General features: G+C 42.3%; 1 protein-coding gene across 8 annotated transcripts in view; it reads right to left on the reverse strand.

The window, feature by feature from the left end:
* The window catches only part of LOC137300237 (ATP-citrate synthase), an 85,850-nt gene that overhangs the window by 55,274 nt on the left and 11,441 nt on the right, over positions 1-19,135 (reverse strand). For all 8 annotated transcript variants that reach the window (XM_067969346.1, XM_067969345.1, XM_067969343.1 and 5 more), the window contains exons 2-3: positions 8,263-8,438; positions 2,395-2,517 (exon numbers count right to left, since the gene is read on the reverse strand). In XM_067969346.1, the coding sequence (XP_067825447.1) occupies positions 2,395-2,517; positions 8,263-8,421 (282 nt within the window). In that variant the 5' untranslated portion in view covers positions 8,422-8,438. The remainder of the gene's footprint in view (positions 1-2,394; positions 2,518-8,262; positions 8,439-19,135) is intronic.

Below are 19,135 nucleotides of genomic sequence, written 5' to 3' on the forward strand. Positions count from 1 at the left end.
GTGGAGTGAATTGAATTGGCCGAAGACTGGCTTCTGTGATGGTGGGGATATCGGGAGGAGGTCGAGATGGATCATCCACTCGGCACTTTTGGCTGAAGATGGTTGCAAACGCTTCAGCCTTGTCTTTTGCACTCACGTGCTGGACCCTGCCATCATTGAGGATGGGGATGTTTGCACAGCCTCCTCCTCCCGTTAGTTGTTTAATTGTCCATCACCATTCACGACTGGATGTGGCAGGACTGCAGAGCTTGGATCTGATCCGTTGGTCGTGGAATCGCTTAGCTCTGTCTATAGCATGTTGCTTCCGCTGTTCAGCATGCATTTAGTCCTGAGTTGTAGTTTCACCAGGTTGGCACCTCATTTTTAGGTATGCCTGGTGCTGCTCCTGGCATGCTCTTCTACACTCCTCATTGAACCAGGGTTGATCCCCTTGCTTGTTGGTAATTGTCGAGTGAGGAATATGCCAGGCCATGAGGTTACAGATTGTGCTGGAATACAATTCTGCTGCTGCTGATGGCCCACAGCGCATCATGGATGCCCAGTTTTGAGCTGCTGGATCTGTTCTGAATTTATCTCATTTAGCACGGTGGTAGTGCCACACAACACGTTGGATGGTATCCTCAGTGCGAAGAAAGGACTTAGTCATCACGAGTACTGTGCGGTGGTCACTGCTACCAATACGGTCATGGACAGATGCATTTGCGACAGGTAGATTGGTGAGGACAAGGTCAAGTAAGTTTTTCCCTCGTGTTGGTTCGCTCATCACCTGCTGCAGGCCCAGTCTGGCAGCTCTGTCCTTCAGGATTCAGCCAGCTCGGTCAGTAGTGGTGCTACCGAGCCACTCTTGGTGATGGACATTGAAGCCCCCCACCCAGAGTACATTTTGTGCCCTTGCTACGCTCAGTGCTTCCTCCAAGTGGTGTTTAACATGAAGGAGGACTGATTCATCAGCTGAGGGAGGGCGGTAGGTGGTAATCAGCAGGAGGTTTCCTTGCCCATGTTTGACCTGATGCCATGAGATTTCATGGGGTCCAGAGTCAATGTTGAGGACTCCCAGGGCCACTCCCTCCTGACTGTATATCACTGTACCGCCACCTCTGGTCGGTCTGTCCTGCGTGTGGGACAGGACATACCCAGGGATGGTGATGGAAGAGTCTGGGACATTGGCTGAAAGCCACACTCACAGAATCATACCTATGTCAGGCTGTTGCTTGACTAGTCTGTGGGACAGCTCTCCCAATTTTGACACACGTCCCCAGATGTTAGTGAGGAGGACTTTGCAGAGTCGACTGGGCTTGGTTTGCCTTTGTCGTGTCTGGTGCCTAGTGGTCCGATGCCGGGTGGTCCGTCCAGTTTTATTCTTATTATGACTTTTTTTTGCGAGATTTTACAACTGAGTGGCTTGCTTGGCCATTTCAGAGGGCAATTAAGAACCAACCACATTGCTGTGGGTCTGGAGTCACATATATGCCAGACCGGATAAGGACAGCAGGTTTCCTTCCCTAAAGGACATTAGTGAACTAGATGGGCTTTTATGACAATCCAGTAATTTCATGGCCACCATTACTGATACTAATATTTTAATTCCAGATTTTATTTAATTAATTGAATTTAAACATCACGCTCCCAAAATCCCGTTTGGAATTCACTGAAAGCTTCAGTTAACATTCTCAGCACCTCATCAAGAAATTAGTTAAAAACCTCCTTTGCTTAGGTTAAGAATGTGGATTGTCAGGCCTGCACTGCTTGAATTGCTGCACCCTGTTCTGTGAATGGGGCAATGAAGAGTGTCCGCAATATTGCATCTAGTGTCAGTTATGACAGATATGCAGATATATGAAGTGGAGGTTGGGGGGAGATTTAAAGAAAGAGATGGAGATTTCCAATGAATCTAACCAGGGGTACATCTCGTCTAGGCGTGCTTGATGCAGACACTGGCAAACATTGTTCAAACCCACCCCCAACCCTCCAAAACAAAACAGGAGTCACTGCCTTGGCTTCAAATTATAGGCCCATTACCAGTCACAGTTAACTTTAGTGTAACTTCCAACTTTTCATTACATTAGGATTCACTGGATTAAAACAACCCACCTACCTGAAGCAGAATCTGCATTAATGCTACTATAGAGCTTTCCCCACCGGTTGAAGGATGGGTGTCAGCCCAACCTTCAACAAGGACAAGATAACGCCATCTGGCAGGCTTCCTTCCTGCAAGGCTGCTGCAGAAATTTAGTTATCAAACAGGAGATGAAACATCACAATGAATCAGCGCCATCATCGTAATAGTTAAATCTCATCTCAGTAGGATCAGTCAAGCAATACACTTTTCACTGCAGTCGTGATGTCCTCACACTCCACACCCCCCCCACCTCACATGCAGGTTACAGCACTCACCATTGTCTCCCATCCCAGCCGTGGCTTTAACCATTCCTTCACCCCGCTCAAACCCAGGTTAACTCCGATCAGGCCCAGCTTCCCACGGCGCTTAATCAGCTGGTCTGGCTTCACCACCAGATGCTAAAGAAAGGGGAAAAAAAGGTTAAGCCAATTAAAACAAGATTTCTAATGAAGCACTTGACTATTGAGCCAAAAGAACTGAGGAACTCAACCCCTAGAATTTAACAGAAAGAACCCTTCAACCGTTTTATCGAACAAATCTCCCTTGAAAGAAGGAACTTGCATTTATCTGGAACCTTTCATGTCCTCAGGACATCTCAAAGCACTTCACAGCCAATGAACTACTTTTGAACTGTAGTCACTTATGTAGTAAAACAAGGCAGCCAATTTGTGTACAGCAAGGTCCCACAAACACCAGAATTTACCAATTCAAGAAAAGGTTTCCTTTCTGCTTGAAGCACGGTTTCAGCCCTTAATGAGCCCCCAGTTAGTTCCAGCAGCTACAGGCAACCCTACCTGCCATGCAGCAAAGTGTTCAGTTAATTGAGAAGATGCTGATGATGGGTAGACATAGTCCGGCATAATTTTACAATAACTCGCCTGCAGCGCTCTTTATTAACCCTCAACCCAATCACCAATGAGTGTATTTAAGCTGCCTAATGCACATTTCTTGTCCTAGTTCCCAAAAGAACGATTGAAAAAAAAAATGCCAACATCAGTTCAGAGTAGGACCTGAACTAATTTAATCTTATATTTATACTGCTTGTACCAACATCCCAGTAGTATCCTTCGTAGAGCAGTGCAAGGAGAGATGGGCCACTAGTCCCCAGGCCATATTACACATACCACTTGCTTACAACGTTTCTCACTCCTTTTTCTTCAGTTTATTTGGTGCAGTGTGTGGAAATGTCCACGGGCTCTAACAGAACTGACACAGGAGCAATTGCAAAGCAGTAGTCTAATCAAATGCTCCCTTGAAATCAGTCTGGGGGTTTCCTTTAAAATATACGACACTATTAATTTCAGGTGGTGGTTTTGACAGTTATCTTTTTCTGTCACATTCTCTACGCACGTGGACACAGAGGGTTAACACGTTCAGTGTCACTAACTAACAATGATCTCCACACTGAAATGACAATTTACTCACTGCAGCTAAGAAATAACTGCTACATAGCAGTTTGGAGTTGATTTTAATTGTGGAACAAAATGATCCCTCCATTACTCCCTGCATCCATTCAGGTATTCGTCTTTCAGATGGATGTAAAAGATCCTATGGCACTATTTCAAAGAGCAGGGTAATTCTCCCCAGTGTCCTGACCAATATTTATCCCTCAACCAACATCACACACAGATTAACTGGTCATTACTTCATTTACTTGTGGGATCTTGCTGTGCGCAAATTGGCTGCCAGGTTTCTTACATTACAACAGTGACCACACTTCAAAAGTACTTCATTGGTTGTGAAGAGCTTTAGGACATCCTGAAGTCGTAAAAGGTGCTATATAAATGCAAGTTTCTCTTTAACTTTCACCAAACAGACTTTTTTTTTGAGAGCGATTAGCTGGACCTATCCAGAGGGGCCTCAACTGGAGCAGAATTTATATACACAGGAAGGGTTTCAAGCTTAAAAGTGGGATTTCACGGTAATTCACCTATTCTGATTCAAATGCTTTGCAGCTAAATAGATTGCGAGCAGCAACTTAGATCCCCTCTCAAACCCCAACTAAAATAACATCCAATGCAAGTCTCTTTACAATCCATATTAACGATTTGGAGGAGGGGACCGAGTGTAACATATCAAAGTTTGCAGATGATACAAAGATGGGAGGGAAAGTAGAGAGTGAGGAGGACATAAAAAACCTACAAGGGGATATAGACAGGCTGGGTGAGTGGGCGGAGATTTAGCAGATGCAATACAATATTGGAAAATGTGAGGTTATGCACTTTGGCAGGAAAAATCAGAGAGCAAGTTATTATCTTAATGGTGAGAAACTGGAAAGTACTGCAGTACAAAGGGATCTGGGGGTCCTAGTGCAAGAAAATCAAAAAGTTAGTATGGAGGGGCAGCAGGTGATCAAGAAGGCCAACGGAATGTTGGCTTTTATTGCTAGGGGGATAGAATATAAAAACAGGGAGTTATTGCCGCAGTTATATAAGGTATTGGTGAGACCGCACCTGGAATACTGCATACAGTTTTGGTCTCCATACTTAAGAAAAGACATACTTGCTCTCGAGGCAGTACAAAGAAGGTTCACTCGGTTAATCCCGGGGATGAGGGGGCGGACATATGAGGAGAGGTTGAGTAGATTGGGACTCTACTCATTGGAGTTCAGAAGAATGAGAGGCGATCTTATTGAAACATATAAGATTGTGAAGGGGCTTGATCGGGTGGATGCGGTAAGGATGTTCCCAAGGATGCTTGAAACTAGAACTGGGGGGCATGATCTTAGAATAAGGGGCTGCTCTTTCAAAACTGAGATGAGGAGAAACTTCTTCACTCAGAGGGTAGTAGGTCTGTTGAATTTGCTGCCCCAGGAAGCTGCATCATTAAATAAATTTAAAACAGAAATAGACAGTTTCCTAGAAGTAAAGGGAATTAGGGGTTACGGGGAGCGGGCAGGAAATTGGACATGAATTTAGATTTGAGGTTAGGATCAGATCAGCCATGATCTTATTGAATGGCGGAGCAGGCTCGAGGGGCCGATTGGCCTACTCCTGCTCCTATTTCTTATGTTCTTATGTTCTTAAGTCTCATTAGGGCTCCCTTCCACTGTCTTTCTCCTCCTCCTCCCACAAAAATAGATCCTTTTTGTCAGAATCTAGATAATATTGCTGTTTGGTTATTTGGATTACAGCCCACATCCTTTAAGATTCCAACCATTGAAAAATAATGTAGAAAACAAACTTAACCTTGAGAAGCTCACAGCTTACGAGGAAGAGCCAATAAAAATTAAATTATGCTTTCAGAGTAGGACATGCAACATGACGTTTCTGCCAAATTGGTCAGGCTCAGAATCCATTTAATTGTGAAAGCCAATTTTATCAAAGATTTATGTATAATGACGTTACTGGCTGTCGTGACTAGTCAAAAAAAGAAAATTTAATTAGTCTGAAACTGATTTCCGAATGTCTGGCTTGCCAGCGCACGGTACGAATCTGTTAACCTTTAGAATCTTTCATAAGTCACTGCTGCCTGCTGTACTCAAATTAGCATGCAGTGATAAATTGAGCTGCGCATTCAAAAGAGCAATACTGTACACTCTGGCTACTGGACATCCTGCTGGTGTACAATCCCAAGTTCAATGCACGGAATGACAATAGCTCTATATGCACAACTCCACACACAGCGAGTTCCAGATCTCAGCCATGCTGTTGCTGGAGGAAGGGGTGGTAAACATGCCAAAGAGGGACAGCAATACACCAAGAATCAAAGATCACTCTGATGCATCGCCTAGTGGTCAGCATATGGTGTTCAATATCAGGAGCCTGAGAGAGAAAAGCAGAGAACACCATACAAAAAAACTATATAAACCTATATCCTCAAACAATTAAAAGTAATGATATTTAAACACACATTAGGACCAGCTACAAGTCCCCAACATTCACAGATATTACAATTGGGCACTAATGGAAGATCAAACGAATCCAATACAGTACAAATATTGCTTCTCTATTGCTGTTTCAGGGAGTCACCATTTCATCCATGACACCCTCTCCCAGTTTACTAATGAAGTCTGGAAGCAGATTGTTACTGCACCAAAAATATTCTCCATTTGGATCCAATTCTTCCTTTTAAATATATTACAGACAAATCTACATTCAAAGCTTCAAAAATGTCTCACAAAGTAACACCCAAGAACACTTTAAATTTAGAAAGAGTTTATCACAGTTTATTTCAATTTTAATCAAAAGGCCTCATGCCCAGAAACTGTCAACAATTCTGCTTTGTTTCCTGCTACTATCATGTTGTATAATCAAAAAGTGTATGTGGACAGATATTCCTGGGACAGGTACAACTTGCCAAAGACAGAAATCTTGTGCAAAGGATCTGCTCAGCCCACAGATGGGTAGCACTATTGAACAGACACAGCATGCAAGCTCCACTAAAAGGGACCACTCACTACAGGACCAAGCCACACAGGCCAGAAGATCCCAAGTTTGCTTCCCTAGTCCAGGCCGCATTAGCTTACCTCAAGCCAAGCACCAGTTGGGATGTTTAGTTACCCTTAGCATCCTTACGCTTGAGAAGGAAGTCAGCCAGTCAAGGGTCCTGCTCCTCTTGAACCCCTGCATTTTTTGTTGCTCCTCAATACTGACAAGGCTGCCTTTATTGCCTAGTCCCACTTGTCCCAAGAAGGTGGTGGTGGGTCTTCTGTCTCGTTAAGCCACTACAGAAGACATTAAGAGTCAAGCTGTGTTGACTAGAATAGAGTGTAGGCCAGGCCAATAGGGGTGGCAGGTTCCCTTCCCTGAAGGGCATGTGAAACAGTTGCATTTTCATGGTCATTTTCCTCATGCTAATTGACAAATGGCCAGATTTATTGAATTCAATTTCACAACTTGCAATGGTAAGGTATTAGAACAGGATCGAGCTTGGCTTTGACGTCTCCTATGGTTGAATAGCCTGCTAACTCATGTAGTAGTGGAATTGTACTCCAATTGATTTAGTATCTTCTGCAAAAGGGGTGAAAGGTGTGGGGAACCTGAGCATGTAATTAGTACCACATGCCCACTTCCCACTACAACATACAACCACCTAATACAGAAGATTCTATGAAAGCAAATTTTAAACAAAAATCTACTTCACGAAAATGCTCCAAAAAACTCAGCGTCCCCTGCAAACAACTCAATCCAAAAAAAAGTCACATGTCAAGTTAAAAATAAGTTGCAGCCAGTTCACTTGTATCTTGTTTGTAGTGTCACATGCTGCTGTTAGGACAGTAACCTGTTGGCTTCTAAAAAGCAACATTTTTAGGCACAGACTCAAATATACGGCAGGTCCACCAGCAACACGAACAGCTTCACCACGTAAATATAATTAGGCTTTAAAAAGAATACTGCAGGGAACTGGATCTAACTATGTAGATATGAACCGTTCACCTTAAAAGAACCTGGGCTCAAATCCACCCCAGACCTGACGGGATAAAAGTCTCTTCTGCCTGCTGGCTATAGGGATCCCACGTGAAGTGAGTTTGAGAAGTTGCAATCTAATGGGCATGGATCCACAGCGTAAAACGGCCCATAATTTGGCAGTAATTGGCAATATCCCTCAGACGGCTGTTTGCTGTGGGATTATGGGACTGCTGCAGTAGGGGAGCAGAGGTACATTGTTGGGCACAGTAGAGGGACCTTTACTCTGCACCTAGATGTGCTATGTGCCTGACCTGGGAGCCTGAAAGTGAAAGTGTCCCAATCCCAGCACTGACATCTCGCCTGGGGCAAAATTAAGAAATAAAACTTGACAGGAGAGAAAGGATTGTCTACCCTTCCTGCCCAGTATTGTTGACCTTCAAGAAGAACCCTTTCTGCATTAAAAACTACCCTTGGCTCAATCGCAGATGGTTCAAGTCCGCCATAGGTGGAGTGCTCCAAAATTCAAATCCACAATTGGAGATCCAAATTCATTCTGTAAATAAATGTTTAAAATTTACATGGAGTTGTACAATTGTTGCATATTTACAAGATATATGATCACCGAAGCTGACCTCTCTCGTGCTGCAGTGTTTGCATTACTAAAACCACCATTGCATCTTTGAACATCGCTACGAACACAATAACAACTTGCATTTATATAGTGCCTTTAACATGGTAAAACATCCCAAGGTGCTTCACACTCCCAAGTCCCAACACACGCTATACACCCACCTCAGTCTGGAGCCAGGGGTGCTCTTGGATTAAGAGGTCCCAGTCGGTTTCAGGTCGCACTCTGGCATATTTGAACTTGTTCTGAATTGCAGCCTTTGTGCAAATGAATTTGTAAAGGAATTCTTTACCGGTCTGCTCAGAGATGGCTTTAGCTGACATTTCTATTCAGTTGGTTACTGTAAAAATGAAAAAAAAATGTTAAGTAAAACCACCAATCTTAAACTAACAAAGAGACAAGAAAATTGAACATCGACTTCAAATCCCATGCAGTGTGACTAGTTCAGACTAACAGTTTTGCTCTCACATATGAGCCAGTCACAAAATGCCTTCAACGCAAGAGTGAACACAGGGTGGGACAGTAGGTATATTTTTATTATGTTGTTAGGTCAGTAGAATATATTGTGAACTTTGATCAGCTGCAGATTATCTAGTGACTTTACTGTACTCATTTCAAATTCTTACATCACAAAATTTACACTGCTCCACCTCGCTCAAGAATATCTCGCTGATTGTATAAGTTAAATTGTTATGAAAGCAGAAGGGTTTTGTTTGACTCAAGACTCCATCTGTGGCAGTGGCATATAGTGAATGCTGTAGACTAGGCACTCCATGCAGATAATCAAAACCACGTGAATTCTATTTTAAGTGTTTCATCCGAGTGCCTTTCGATCGACAGTTTCAACATAATACAAGACAGTCACTGTGCATATTTAGGGCCAATTATACTCTGAGCAAAAGTGACCGTATGACTTCAATCCCAATCTGTCTACAGAAAACAGCAGTGCAACATGCCTCAGGGAGGCTGTTGCAGACTTCTTGGAGCACCGCACTGGAGTCAAATTGGGTTTAGGAAGTGCTCAAAAAGGTGGGGAGGGCAACCGCTTTATCAAAACATTATAAGACTCAAGCTGCTAAAAAGTTATGAAACTCATTAGTATTTCAAGAGTGAACCAGGAATGCAGCTTGCCAGTAAGCAAGCGCAGGGCTATCCTGATCAGTTCAGTGCGATTCACAGCCCACAGCATAAATTGGATGCTTCGCCTGAGAATTGCACGGTGCAGCAATTGGTCTCAGTTCCATTTAGTTTATATCGCCTCTCTTAATTCTTCCTTTCAAAATGCATCACTTCACACTTCTCTGCATTAAATTTCATCTGCCATGTTTCTGCCCATTTCACCAGTCTGTCTATGTCTTCCCGAAGTCTGCTACTATCCTCCTCACTGTTAACTACATTTCCGAGTTGCGTTGTGGGAGCCCATAAAACCCTGCCGTATAGGACTAACCACCCTATCGGCTGATATAAAGATGGTTACAGCTATGCAAGGAACGTTCACTGTTAATCAGTCTGCGAATCCTTCCACTACTTCACACTGCTCACCAAGGGAAGAGTGCGAAGATCCGAAAAAAACTAATCGAGCAAATATATTAAGTAACTTTTCCATCCCCGATTTAATACTACTCTCTGGTAGTCAGCACAGTGATGGAAATGTTTGTGATTTGGCAAACAGACTAGTCATTAATAATCAAAGCACTTAGTTATGCACAGCACAGGGGGAAGAGTCAAGTGTGTTAATTGTATCCATATGATTTATATCAATTAGAGTTAATTGTATTCAGGTAGTGCATATCAATTGGGGACTTGTATCTATTTATATGCAAGCTTATCTAGGGGGTGCACAAGCGATAATGTGGATCTCTGTGAATAAAGGTTTGGAAGCAACTGAAGACCTGGCTCTGGTATTCTATCCTTCACCACCTGGCTGTCTAATTTATTAGAGTGGAGGAAAAAAAATTATATTTGCTGTCACACAAGACACTGACATTCATTGAATACCACATACGCAGTGTGACCAGTTAATCAGTTGCAAATGTGCTTTGGTAACCTTGAACCAAAGGCAGAAAGGTAATTCAGGGATGGACAGCCAAAATAAAGTTCATTTAAAACTTAGGTAAAAGTTTATACAATCACAAGATAATAAAAAGACCCACCATTTAACATTTATCATACTGCTGCTGGTTGAGAAATAGATAACCAGGCTTTGAAACGTGAACTCAGAACAAGTTGTGTATACCACAGCACTGCAATGAGGGTTTCCCTACATAACAGTCATTGCACTTCAAATAAATTCACTGTATGTGAAGCATTTTGAGGTGTTTGAGAGATACGATTAACACTATATAAATAATATTTTCACTATTTTCAACCCGTGTCAAACAACTGTGGGAACAAAGCCAGAGTCCCGCTCTTTTAAAAAAAATACTATCTTGGAGAAATCACCTGGTAAACAGGATTGCTTTCAACACAGAGCTTTGCATCAAGCTGTAAAAGTTGCCTGCAAAGGTATCAGTACAATTCAATAAATATTTTCACTCACTAGAAAAAGAGATTAATGTTGGGCTGCATTTCATGTCTATCCTTGTAGTATCAGTTTGTATAGCTGGGAGCGTGCAGTCACAGCTCTTAACCTTGGCTGATAAAAGGAGATACACTCCCTTTCCAAGTGGCTTCTACTTAATTGTTCTGCTGGTCTGTTCAAATTAGCAGTCAAGTTACAGAAACCGCAATCTTCCACAGTATCACCGCCAACAGCTACAGTTGTGTTAAATACTTGTAGATAAAAGGAAACCAAATATTGATAAGAGGAATAAGGCAACGCTGAGTCAGCCTAAAACCTAGAAAAAGGGTACAGCGATTTGTATGAAGGATGCACAATATGAAATACTGCAATATAGTTTACATCCGAGCACGATTTGTGAATACAGAAAATAAAGACCAAGCGTGGTCTTCAGGTCAACTGAGGAATGATTGCACCAGACCATTCAGTCCCCATTTTAAAGTTATACACTCTATCTTTAATTTTATATACTCTGATTTTATACTATTTATTACTAAATAGCAAAACTTACAACAATTTGTGAAGCAGAGAAATAGAGTTGGTTGGTGTGCAAAGGTTTCTCTGTAGTGCAGGCCAAGGATATGAGGCGCTACAGCACACCACTGTTGGGGGGCGCAAATTACAGTGGGGGGAGGGGGGAATGTTAGTGCTAGGGAATGAAACCATTTCTATTGCACACTAATGTTCTTGGTGTCAACATTAAGCAATCCCAGGTCAGGCGTAGGTAGCAGAGTAAAGCTCCCTCAGCTCCAGCAGCATGCTCAGCCCCGACCTCAGAAGATCACCCCTACTGCAGTTTGGCTTTTTTCCGACACCGACTATCCTTTAACCTGAGAGACATGGCTAATCGTTGACAAATTAGGGGGTGCTTCATGCTATAGGAATTTGATCAAAACTGCTCAAACTCAAATCACATATAGAGCCTTTACACCCATCAGGCGAGACTTCCATTCTGACTTACACCCTGGTCATAGAAGTGAAATGGCATTTGCTAACCCACTGTGCTACCCAATCTCCCCTCAGTCTTTGGCTGCTTTTTATTCCCTCTTTAGCCCAGGAAAGCAGAGGCTAATCGTTGCTCTACCCTGGCTGAGATCAGCTAACAGCATAGGCCAAGGATGTAACCTGGGATCTTCCTGTTTTGTGTGGCTCAGTACCACACTAAGCTATCAAATCAGCTCAGTGTAAATCAGCGCACACCTTGCGATTGTTCCCCTACCAAGAGGGAGAATAATGAGTTTTGGACCCCTTTATCCAAAAGAAAAGGAACAAAATTGAACCAGAAAAATCTCCTTGCACCCGTGACCCTTACCAGTTTAATAAAAAAAAAAGACTGCCACAGGACAGCCTTATAAAAAAGCAAATGTATTGATCTTTAGATCCTGTCAGTCACATCGCATTCTGTCCCATCTTCTTTCATGTAAATTCTTGAGCAGACAACCTCGTCTACAATGCAGATGTACTTCATTATTCAGTTTTGTTATGACTCATTCGTATATATCAACAGATGTAAATAATGCTCCACAGTCAAAGGGAATGAACTGAACAGGAAGCATTTTATCCCTTTTTATGCAAATGATCTTTTTATTTTGCAACTTTAAATCATTGTGCCGTTTGCAGTACACCACCCGCAAGAGTTACTCTCTGGGCCCTCACCCAACGCTTGCCAACTAAGTGGATGGTCAGACAACTGACTCAGTCCTTCGGTGAAAGACTAGGTAGCACAAAACACAGTCTCCGCTGCAGGAGCTTGCCTAGGGCAACAAAGTTCACATGATGGCTAAGTGAGGGCACAAACATAGACCGGGAAAGTGCCAGGATGCCCAGTTTGTTCTGAGTTAATCAGTCACAACTAGGAAAGCATTAGGGTCATAACAAATAGTCTCAGCAAAACCCATTCCGATCAGTGCAAGTGTGGACATCAGGCTGGGCTACGATGCCCCCACATTCAATTAGCCTTGCAACACTCACACATGAAGGAGCGCTTGGGAAAGGTATGGAGGGTGACCAACATTCGTGCAACTGTATCCAGCACGAGTCAGTGCTTTCAAGACAGAAGAAAACAATGGGACCTAGGAACAGGAGTAGGCCAGTCAGCCCTCGAGACTGTGGACAGAAAATATAGTCAGAAAGGGAAATTTGATTTACGACAAGTCCTGGTTTCAAAAACAAAAATCAAGTTAAGCTTGTGGTATTTCACAACGCAGGAAAGAAGGAAAGATAGAATTCTTTCTTTTTTGGATATACAAGATGGGAGTTTCTCAAAGGCCAGGAGATCAATATTGTAGCAGTAGCAGTGCTGTCATGTTAAAGACAGGGTAGCTGTTAGCTCACAAGGCCAGGCAACAACTTGCATTTATATAGCACCTTTAGCATAGTAAAACGTCCCAAGGAGCTTCACAGAAGCATTATCAGAAAAAATTTGACAAGACAAGCAGGTATTAGGACAGGTGACCAAAAGCTTGGTCAAAGAGATAGGTTTTAAAGGAACATCTTAAAGGAGGAGAGGGGTAGAGCAGCGGAGAGGGTTAGGGAGGGAATTCCAGAGGTTAGGGCCTAGGCAGCTGATGGCACGGCCGCCAATGGTGCAGCGATGAAAATCAGGGATGCACAAGTCCCCAGAATTGGAGGAGTGCAGAGATGCAAGAGATATTTGGTGAAGCAAAACTGAGCTTTTCAATTAGTCAGGAAAAAAAAACCCACATTTAGTCAAATTCCAATGTTCACATAGATTCCCTAAAGACTGGGAGAATACCACATGATGCACCTTCACCACAAGATTCAATGCCACACTGAGCTGGGATGGAGTTTCTAGGATTCATAGGAGTAGCTCCATTGAAATATTTTCCACTATTCAGCAAAAAGAGTCTTTTGCTGGCCATCAGACCCAACACTACCGCAACACCCACAGTACATGCAAGGTATTATAGGAATATACAAGTTGCTAGATGAAAAAATACCAAGGTCCATCTAGTTCGCTTTCTACCATCCTGGTAGTCACACGATACAACCATAATGAAGTTGTTCGCTAATCATAGCAATCAATCTCAATCAATTAGACTCCAACAGACCCAGACATGAGGCGAGGAAAACCCCACTGGTGGAGAGCTTTGGGAATCATAGGTCCGAAGTCACCTGTGTTCCTCCCACTCACCATACGTAGCTAGTTACCATATCTTTACTATATAAAAAAGAGTGAGTTTTATCACTTTATTTATAGAGTCTGAATTAGAAGCTCACACAAATACAAACTTCCAGAATAGCTGAAAGATTAACTGCTGCAGTAAATAAATTGAAAGTAGTCAGAGTGGATCCAAACATGGGTAGCAATCCTTTCATCTCTGAAATCTGGTCTGAATTATACTCAGGCTGATGGGATGAAAACCTCATCTCTCATTTGGCTGCTCTTATGTGAAATTACTTTGGAATACTCAACCCAGGAAGTGGGTACAAACTACTTATAATTCAGTATGAGACAGCATCAAAGTCTGGTTTCACGCAAACCACAAGGTTTAGGAAATGGAAAGGTCATACTGATGCTGAGTTGGGGGACAGGGGAGAAGGAAAAAAGAAAAAAGTACAGAGGAAACTTTACTTTCCATTGCACCTGACCGGATAGTATTTGATGGGAATTCAGCAGAGTGGCTTTCTTCCTTGGTACAGACACCCTTCAATCTCAAGAACCAAACTCACAAAAATACTCGAGCAAGAGCCACAACATCTTGTAGGTCTCCTCCTCTAGGGGTCCAAGATAATCAAAGAAATTACAGTACAAAAAAAATGACAAATGTGGAGACCAAATTGGAACCATATAACTCATGCCTGATCCATGCCCCTTTTACCAAAAATCACATCTTTCAAGGTTACAAAAATCAGATATCTAATTATCATCACTGACTTGACCAAGAGTTATTTGCATTGGCTTTTACTGTTCCTCTGCAATTTTTGCTGGGAAGGAAAAGTGAAGTATAATAAAGTTTTTCAGAGCTCCATATGATATCATTGAATAAGTGGCCCCAATTAAACAGCCTCTTTGCCAAATACTGACCCCAATGGTTTACCATTCCCTTGCAGTGCTCAACCTCAAGTGGCATCAGTCACCCAACAAAAGCGCTGTAGAACTTGCTTACATTAAGAGTCCTAGTAAGAACTGAATTCCTAAATTAAATTAAAAAAGCAACATTAGTCTCTTGGTTTCTGCAATGGTGAAGTAACAAACCTCAGATACTATTCCTTTAATTATTCAAGCACAAAGCTGGACTGAAGACCACATGAAGTGGATTTCTAAGAAGGCAATTGCTCTTAACCATAGTGAGGGGGCTGACTTAGATGTGGAAATCCATAAGATTTGGGCTATCTCTATTTCTCTCCATCAGGTCTCAGTTAGAGGAATTTCTACACTTCTCAGCAAGGACTACCTTGATACACCACTACATGAAACAACACTCAATTGGGCTGAGGGTCGGGTAAAAGGAGTTGAGAAAACCAGTTCACCCTCAGTGCACCAAGTACAGTGTGCAAGTCCATGGCCAACACCAGGAAGCTCAAGTGAATTTAACATATATGGCACGTGAAGACTTGTAGAAATAAGGACATCAAATTGTGCTTTTAATGAGTTAATATCATGGAATGATAAGACATGGAGACAATAGCAAACAGAAGGTCACAGTCTTTCAGTTGCAGATGACACATGGCTTGTGTAGATCAACAGGTAAAAAAGGAGGAAGTATCTCATCAAAAATAAAACAGAACATGCACAGCACTACTTTTAAGATCAAACCAAACATTTCACTTAGATTCAAATGCGGATTAAGTTACCTTCTGTAAAAGGGGGCACATGCAAACACTGCAGTTTTAATTAACTTGTACTGAAAGCAGATATTCAGGAAATAAACCTCTGTAACCAGAGTCTCATTGACTCCCGTGTTGTCGTGTCCCTACTTTGCACCTATTTACAGAAACCCAAACCATCAGTGTGAAGGGCCACACAGCAAAATATGTTATCAATTGAAAACGAAGATCTACAGTCACTGCGTCAAGGATAGTCTGTCCTCCACAGCGACATTCCAACCATTTTCAGTATGCACAACCCAGACTCCAACAGACCACCTTGTTTACCAAGTAAACAGCATGCAACCTGCACTGGTTTTAACCTTTCCTTTCTCATGGCCTGTTGGATCCAACTTTAATCCCTCGCCCTATTTTTCTTCCAGTTTTGCCTGCAACAAAAAAAAAAATCCACTTCAGAGGAGCAAGTAAGTCTATTAAGATGTTTGGGGGATTGGGTGGGTGGGGGGGGGGGGGGGGGGGGGGGGGGAGAACTAGATATATTAAAAAGAGACAGACAGAATCACTTGTCTCACACTGGTTGCACTGTATAGAGTGCAGTCCAGAGTGATTGAGTTTAACACACTGCAATGGCTCAGGGTGGACGCAAGGAAATGGTCCTGAGAAGGTGGTGGGCCACCTTCTTGAACCGCTGCAGATTTGATACAACTGAGTGGCTTGCGAGGCCACTTCAGGGGGCAGTTAAGAGTCAACCACGTTGGTGTGGGACTGGAGTCACATATGAGCTAGACCGGGTAAAAACAGCAGGTTTCCTTCCCTAAAAAGACATTACTGAACCAGTTAGGTTTTACAACAGACAGTTGCATGGTCACTTTTTATTTCCAAATTTTTTTTAAGCTGAATTCAGATTCTCAAACTGCCATGGTAGGATATGAACTCACATTCTCTGGATTATTAGTCCAGTAACATAGCCACTATGAATACGAATTAAGAGCAGGAGTAAGCCATTTGGCCCCTCGACCTGCTCTGCCATTTGATAAGATCATGGCTGATCGGATTGTGACCTCACCCTACTTTTCCGTCACCTACTATAACCTTTGACTCCCTTGTTAATCAGGAATCTATCTAACTCAGCCTCTCATTCTTCTAAACTCCAATGTATACAGGCCCAACTTGTGCAACCTTTCCTCATAAGATAACCCCCTCATCCCAGGAATCAGTCGAGTGAACCTTCTCTGAACCACCTCTAAAGCAATTATGTCCTTTCTTAAATAAGGAGACCAAAATTGCACACAGTATTCTAGATGTGGTCTCACCAATGCCCTGTACAACATTAGCAAAACATCTTTACTTTTATATTCCATTCCCCTTGCAATAAATGACAACATTCCATTTGCCTTCCTAATCACTTGCTGTACCTGCATACTAATTTTTTGAGATTCATGTACTATGACACCCAGATCCTTCTGCACCTCAGAGTTCAGCAATCTCTCTCCATTTAAATAATAGCCATGATGTGGAGATGCCGGTGATGGACTGGGGTGGACAAATGTAAGGAGTCGTACAACACCAGGTTATAGTCCAACAGCTTTATAAAGCTGTTGGACTATAACCTGTTGTACGACTCCTTACATTTAAATAATATACTGCTTTTCTGTTCCTCATGCCAAAGTGGACAAGTTCACATTTTCCCACATTATTCTCCATCTGCCAAATTTTTGCCCACTCACTTAACCTATCTACATCCCTTTGCAGACTCCTTATGTCCTCTTCACAACTTACTTTCCTACCTACCTTTAGGTCATCAGCAAATTTAGCAACCATACATTCGGTCCCTTCATCCAAGTCATTGATATAGATTGTAAATAGTTGAGGACCAAGCACTGATTCCTGTGGCACTCCACTCGTTACATCTTGCCAACCTGAAAATGATCCATTTATGCCTACTCTGTTTCCTGTTAGCTAACCAATCCTTTATCCATGCCAATATGCCACCATGAGCTCTTATTTTGTGTAGTAGCCCTTGATGTGGCACCTTGTCAAAAGCCTTCCGGAAATCAAGTACACCACATCCACAGGACCCCCTTTATCCACATTGCTTGTTACTTCCTCAAAGAACTCTAATAAATTCATCAAACAGGATTTCCCTTTCACAAAGCAAGAATAGGGTACACTGCTGTACCCTATTCTTGCTTTCCCCATTGATTATTTTGCAACAGAATTTTGATGTACCACTGTGCAATGGGCAAAAAGCTAAAAAGAAAAGCTTTCAGAAAGCTTCCCACCTACTGGTTCAATTAAATCCACCACCCCAATGAAGTAGACACCACTAAGATCCAGATTTGATCCCCATTCTGTCCCGAGCTAGCACATCTTAGATAGGACCAACAACAGTGTGCCTAAAATAGGGAGAGGGGAAAAAAAAAAGCTAAGGGTGCCTGCTCATCACTATCCTGTGATGCCTGCTGGAAAGTGAATAATGCACAGTAGTCAGGCATGGACAAGACTGGGCAATATTTTACCCGCTTGCAGTTGAATAGCTGGCCAATAGTCATCGTCAAGGCCATCAGGCTTTATATAGTAGAACAAAGAGTTCTAACAAACTGCAAACATATTGTCTGATCCATAGTTAATATCCTGACTCAGCTAGAACTAACTGGTCTTACCCCTGCAACTGAATAACAGTTTGGTGAGCACTGCTTTGTAGAGCTATAAATTACCCCTAAAACCCTGCATTCTCACATGAAACATACATTGTATAGGACAGTGCACAATTAGGAGTCAGTGACAAGTTAGCAGCACAAAGCAATTCAGAAGCTTTATTAATATCAGAGCTCGGGGATGCACGATTGCTTTGAAACAATAACATTTTAATAAGGTAAATAAGGAAAAACTATTTCCACAAGAGGAATTGCAGGTCACCAAAGGACAAAGGGAGGTATTAAACAGAGTCGTTAGGACATGAAGCAACAGTGCTGGCAGTGGATAAATACTGAGTTTTTTTTTAAAAAAGGGTATATGGGAAAGGGCAAGGGAATGTATAACTCAGAGCTGGCACAGAATGAGATGGACTGAATGGCCTTCCTCTGTACTGTGCAATTTTATGATTCTATTGCTTTACAGCAGAAACAAGCTTACAAAAGCCTCGAGCAGAAAAGGTTTTTGAATTGATTACCACTCTTCGTAACACAGTAAATACAATTGTGTTTTATTTTATAGGGCAAGTAGACCATTTTGATACATGCTTTTCCCACATCTGAAAAACACAAACAGGACACCAATCACTTCTGTAAAAGCAATTGCATGAGTGAGCTGTGAATGGAAGGATCTAGAATGATTGTGAGGCCATCATGACCCATTACAGTGAGAGATTTAGGACTACCGGCAATAACTCTGGGTACAGTGGCAACAGTCGCTCCCTTACATAAAAGGTTATGCTCTGACTGCGAAAGTTGACTTTCATTCCCTATATCAATTTAGATATGTAGCAGGACCTCGGAATAACTGTGAAACTCACTCGTATACAGGATCGGATCTGTGTCCTGTGCAAATGTACTCCTTTAATCTTTCCAAGGTGGACCGTGTTAACACAGGGTGAGGCAAAGTTTAGTTCAAATTTAAGCTGCTTTATTCCACATTGGATAAAACACACAGAACAATGAGATGGCGGAGAATCGCTCGATACAAAT

The sequence above is a fragment of the Heptranchias perlo genome, chromosome 30 (genome assembly GCF_035084215.1).
Source record: "Heptranchias perlo isolate sHepPer1 chromosome 30, sHepPer1.hap1, whole genome shotgun sequence".
Taxonomy (NCBI): Eukaryota; Metazoa; Chordata; class Chondrichthyes; order Hexanchiformes; family Hexanchidae; genus Heptranchias; species Heptranchias perlo.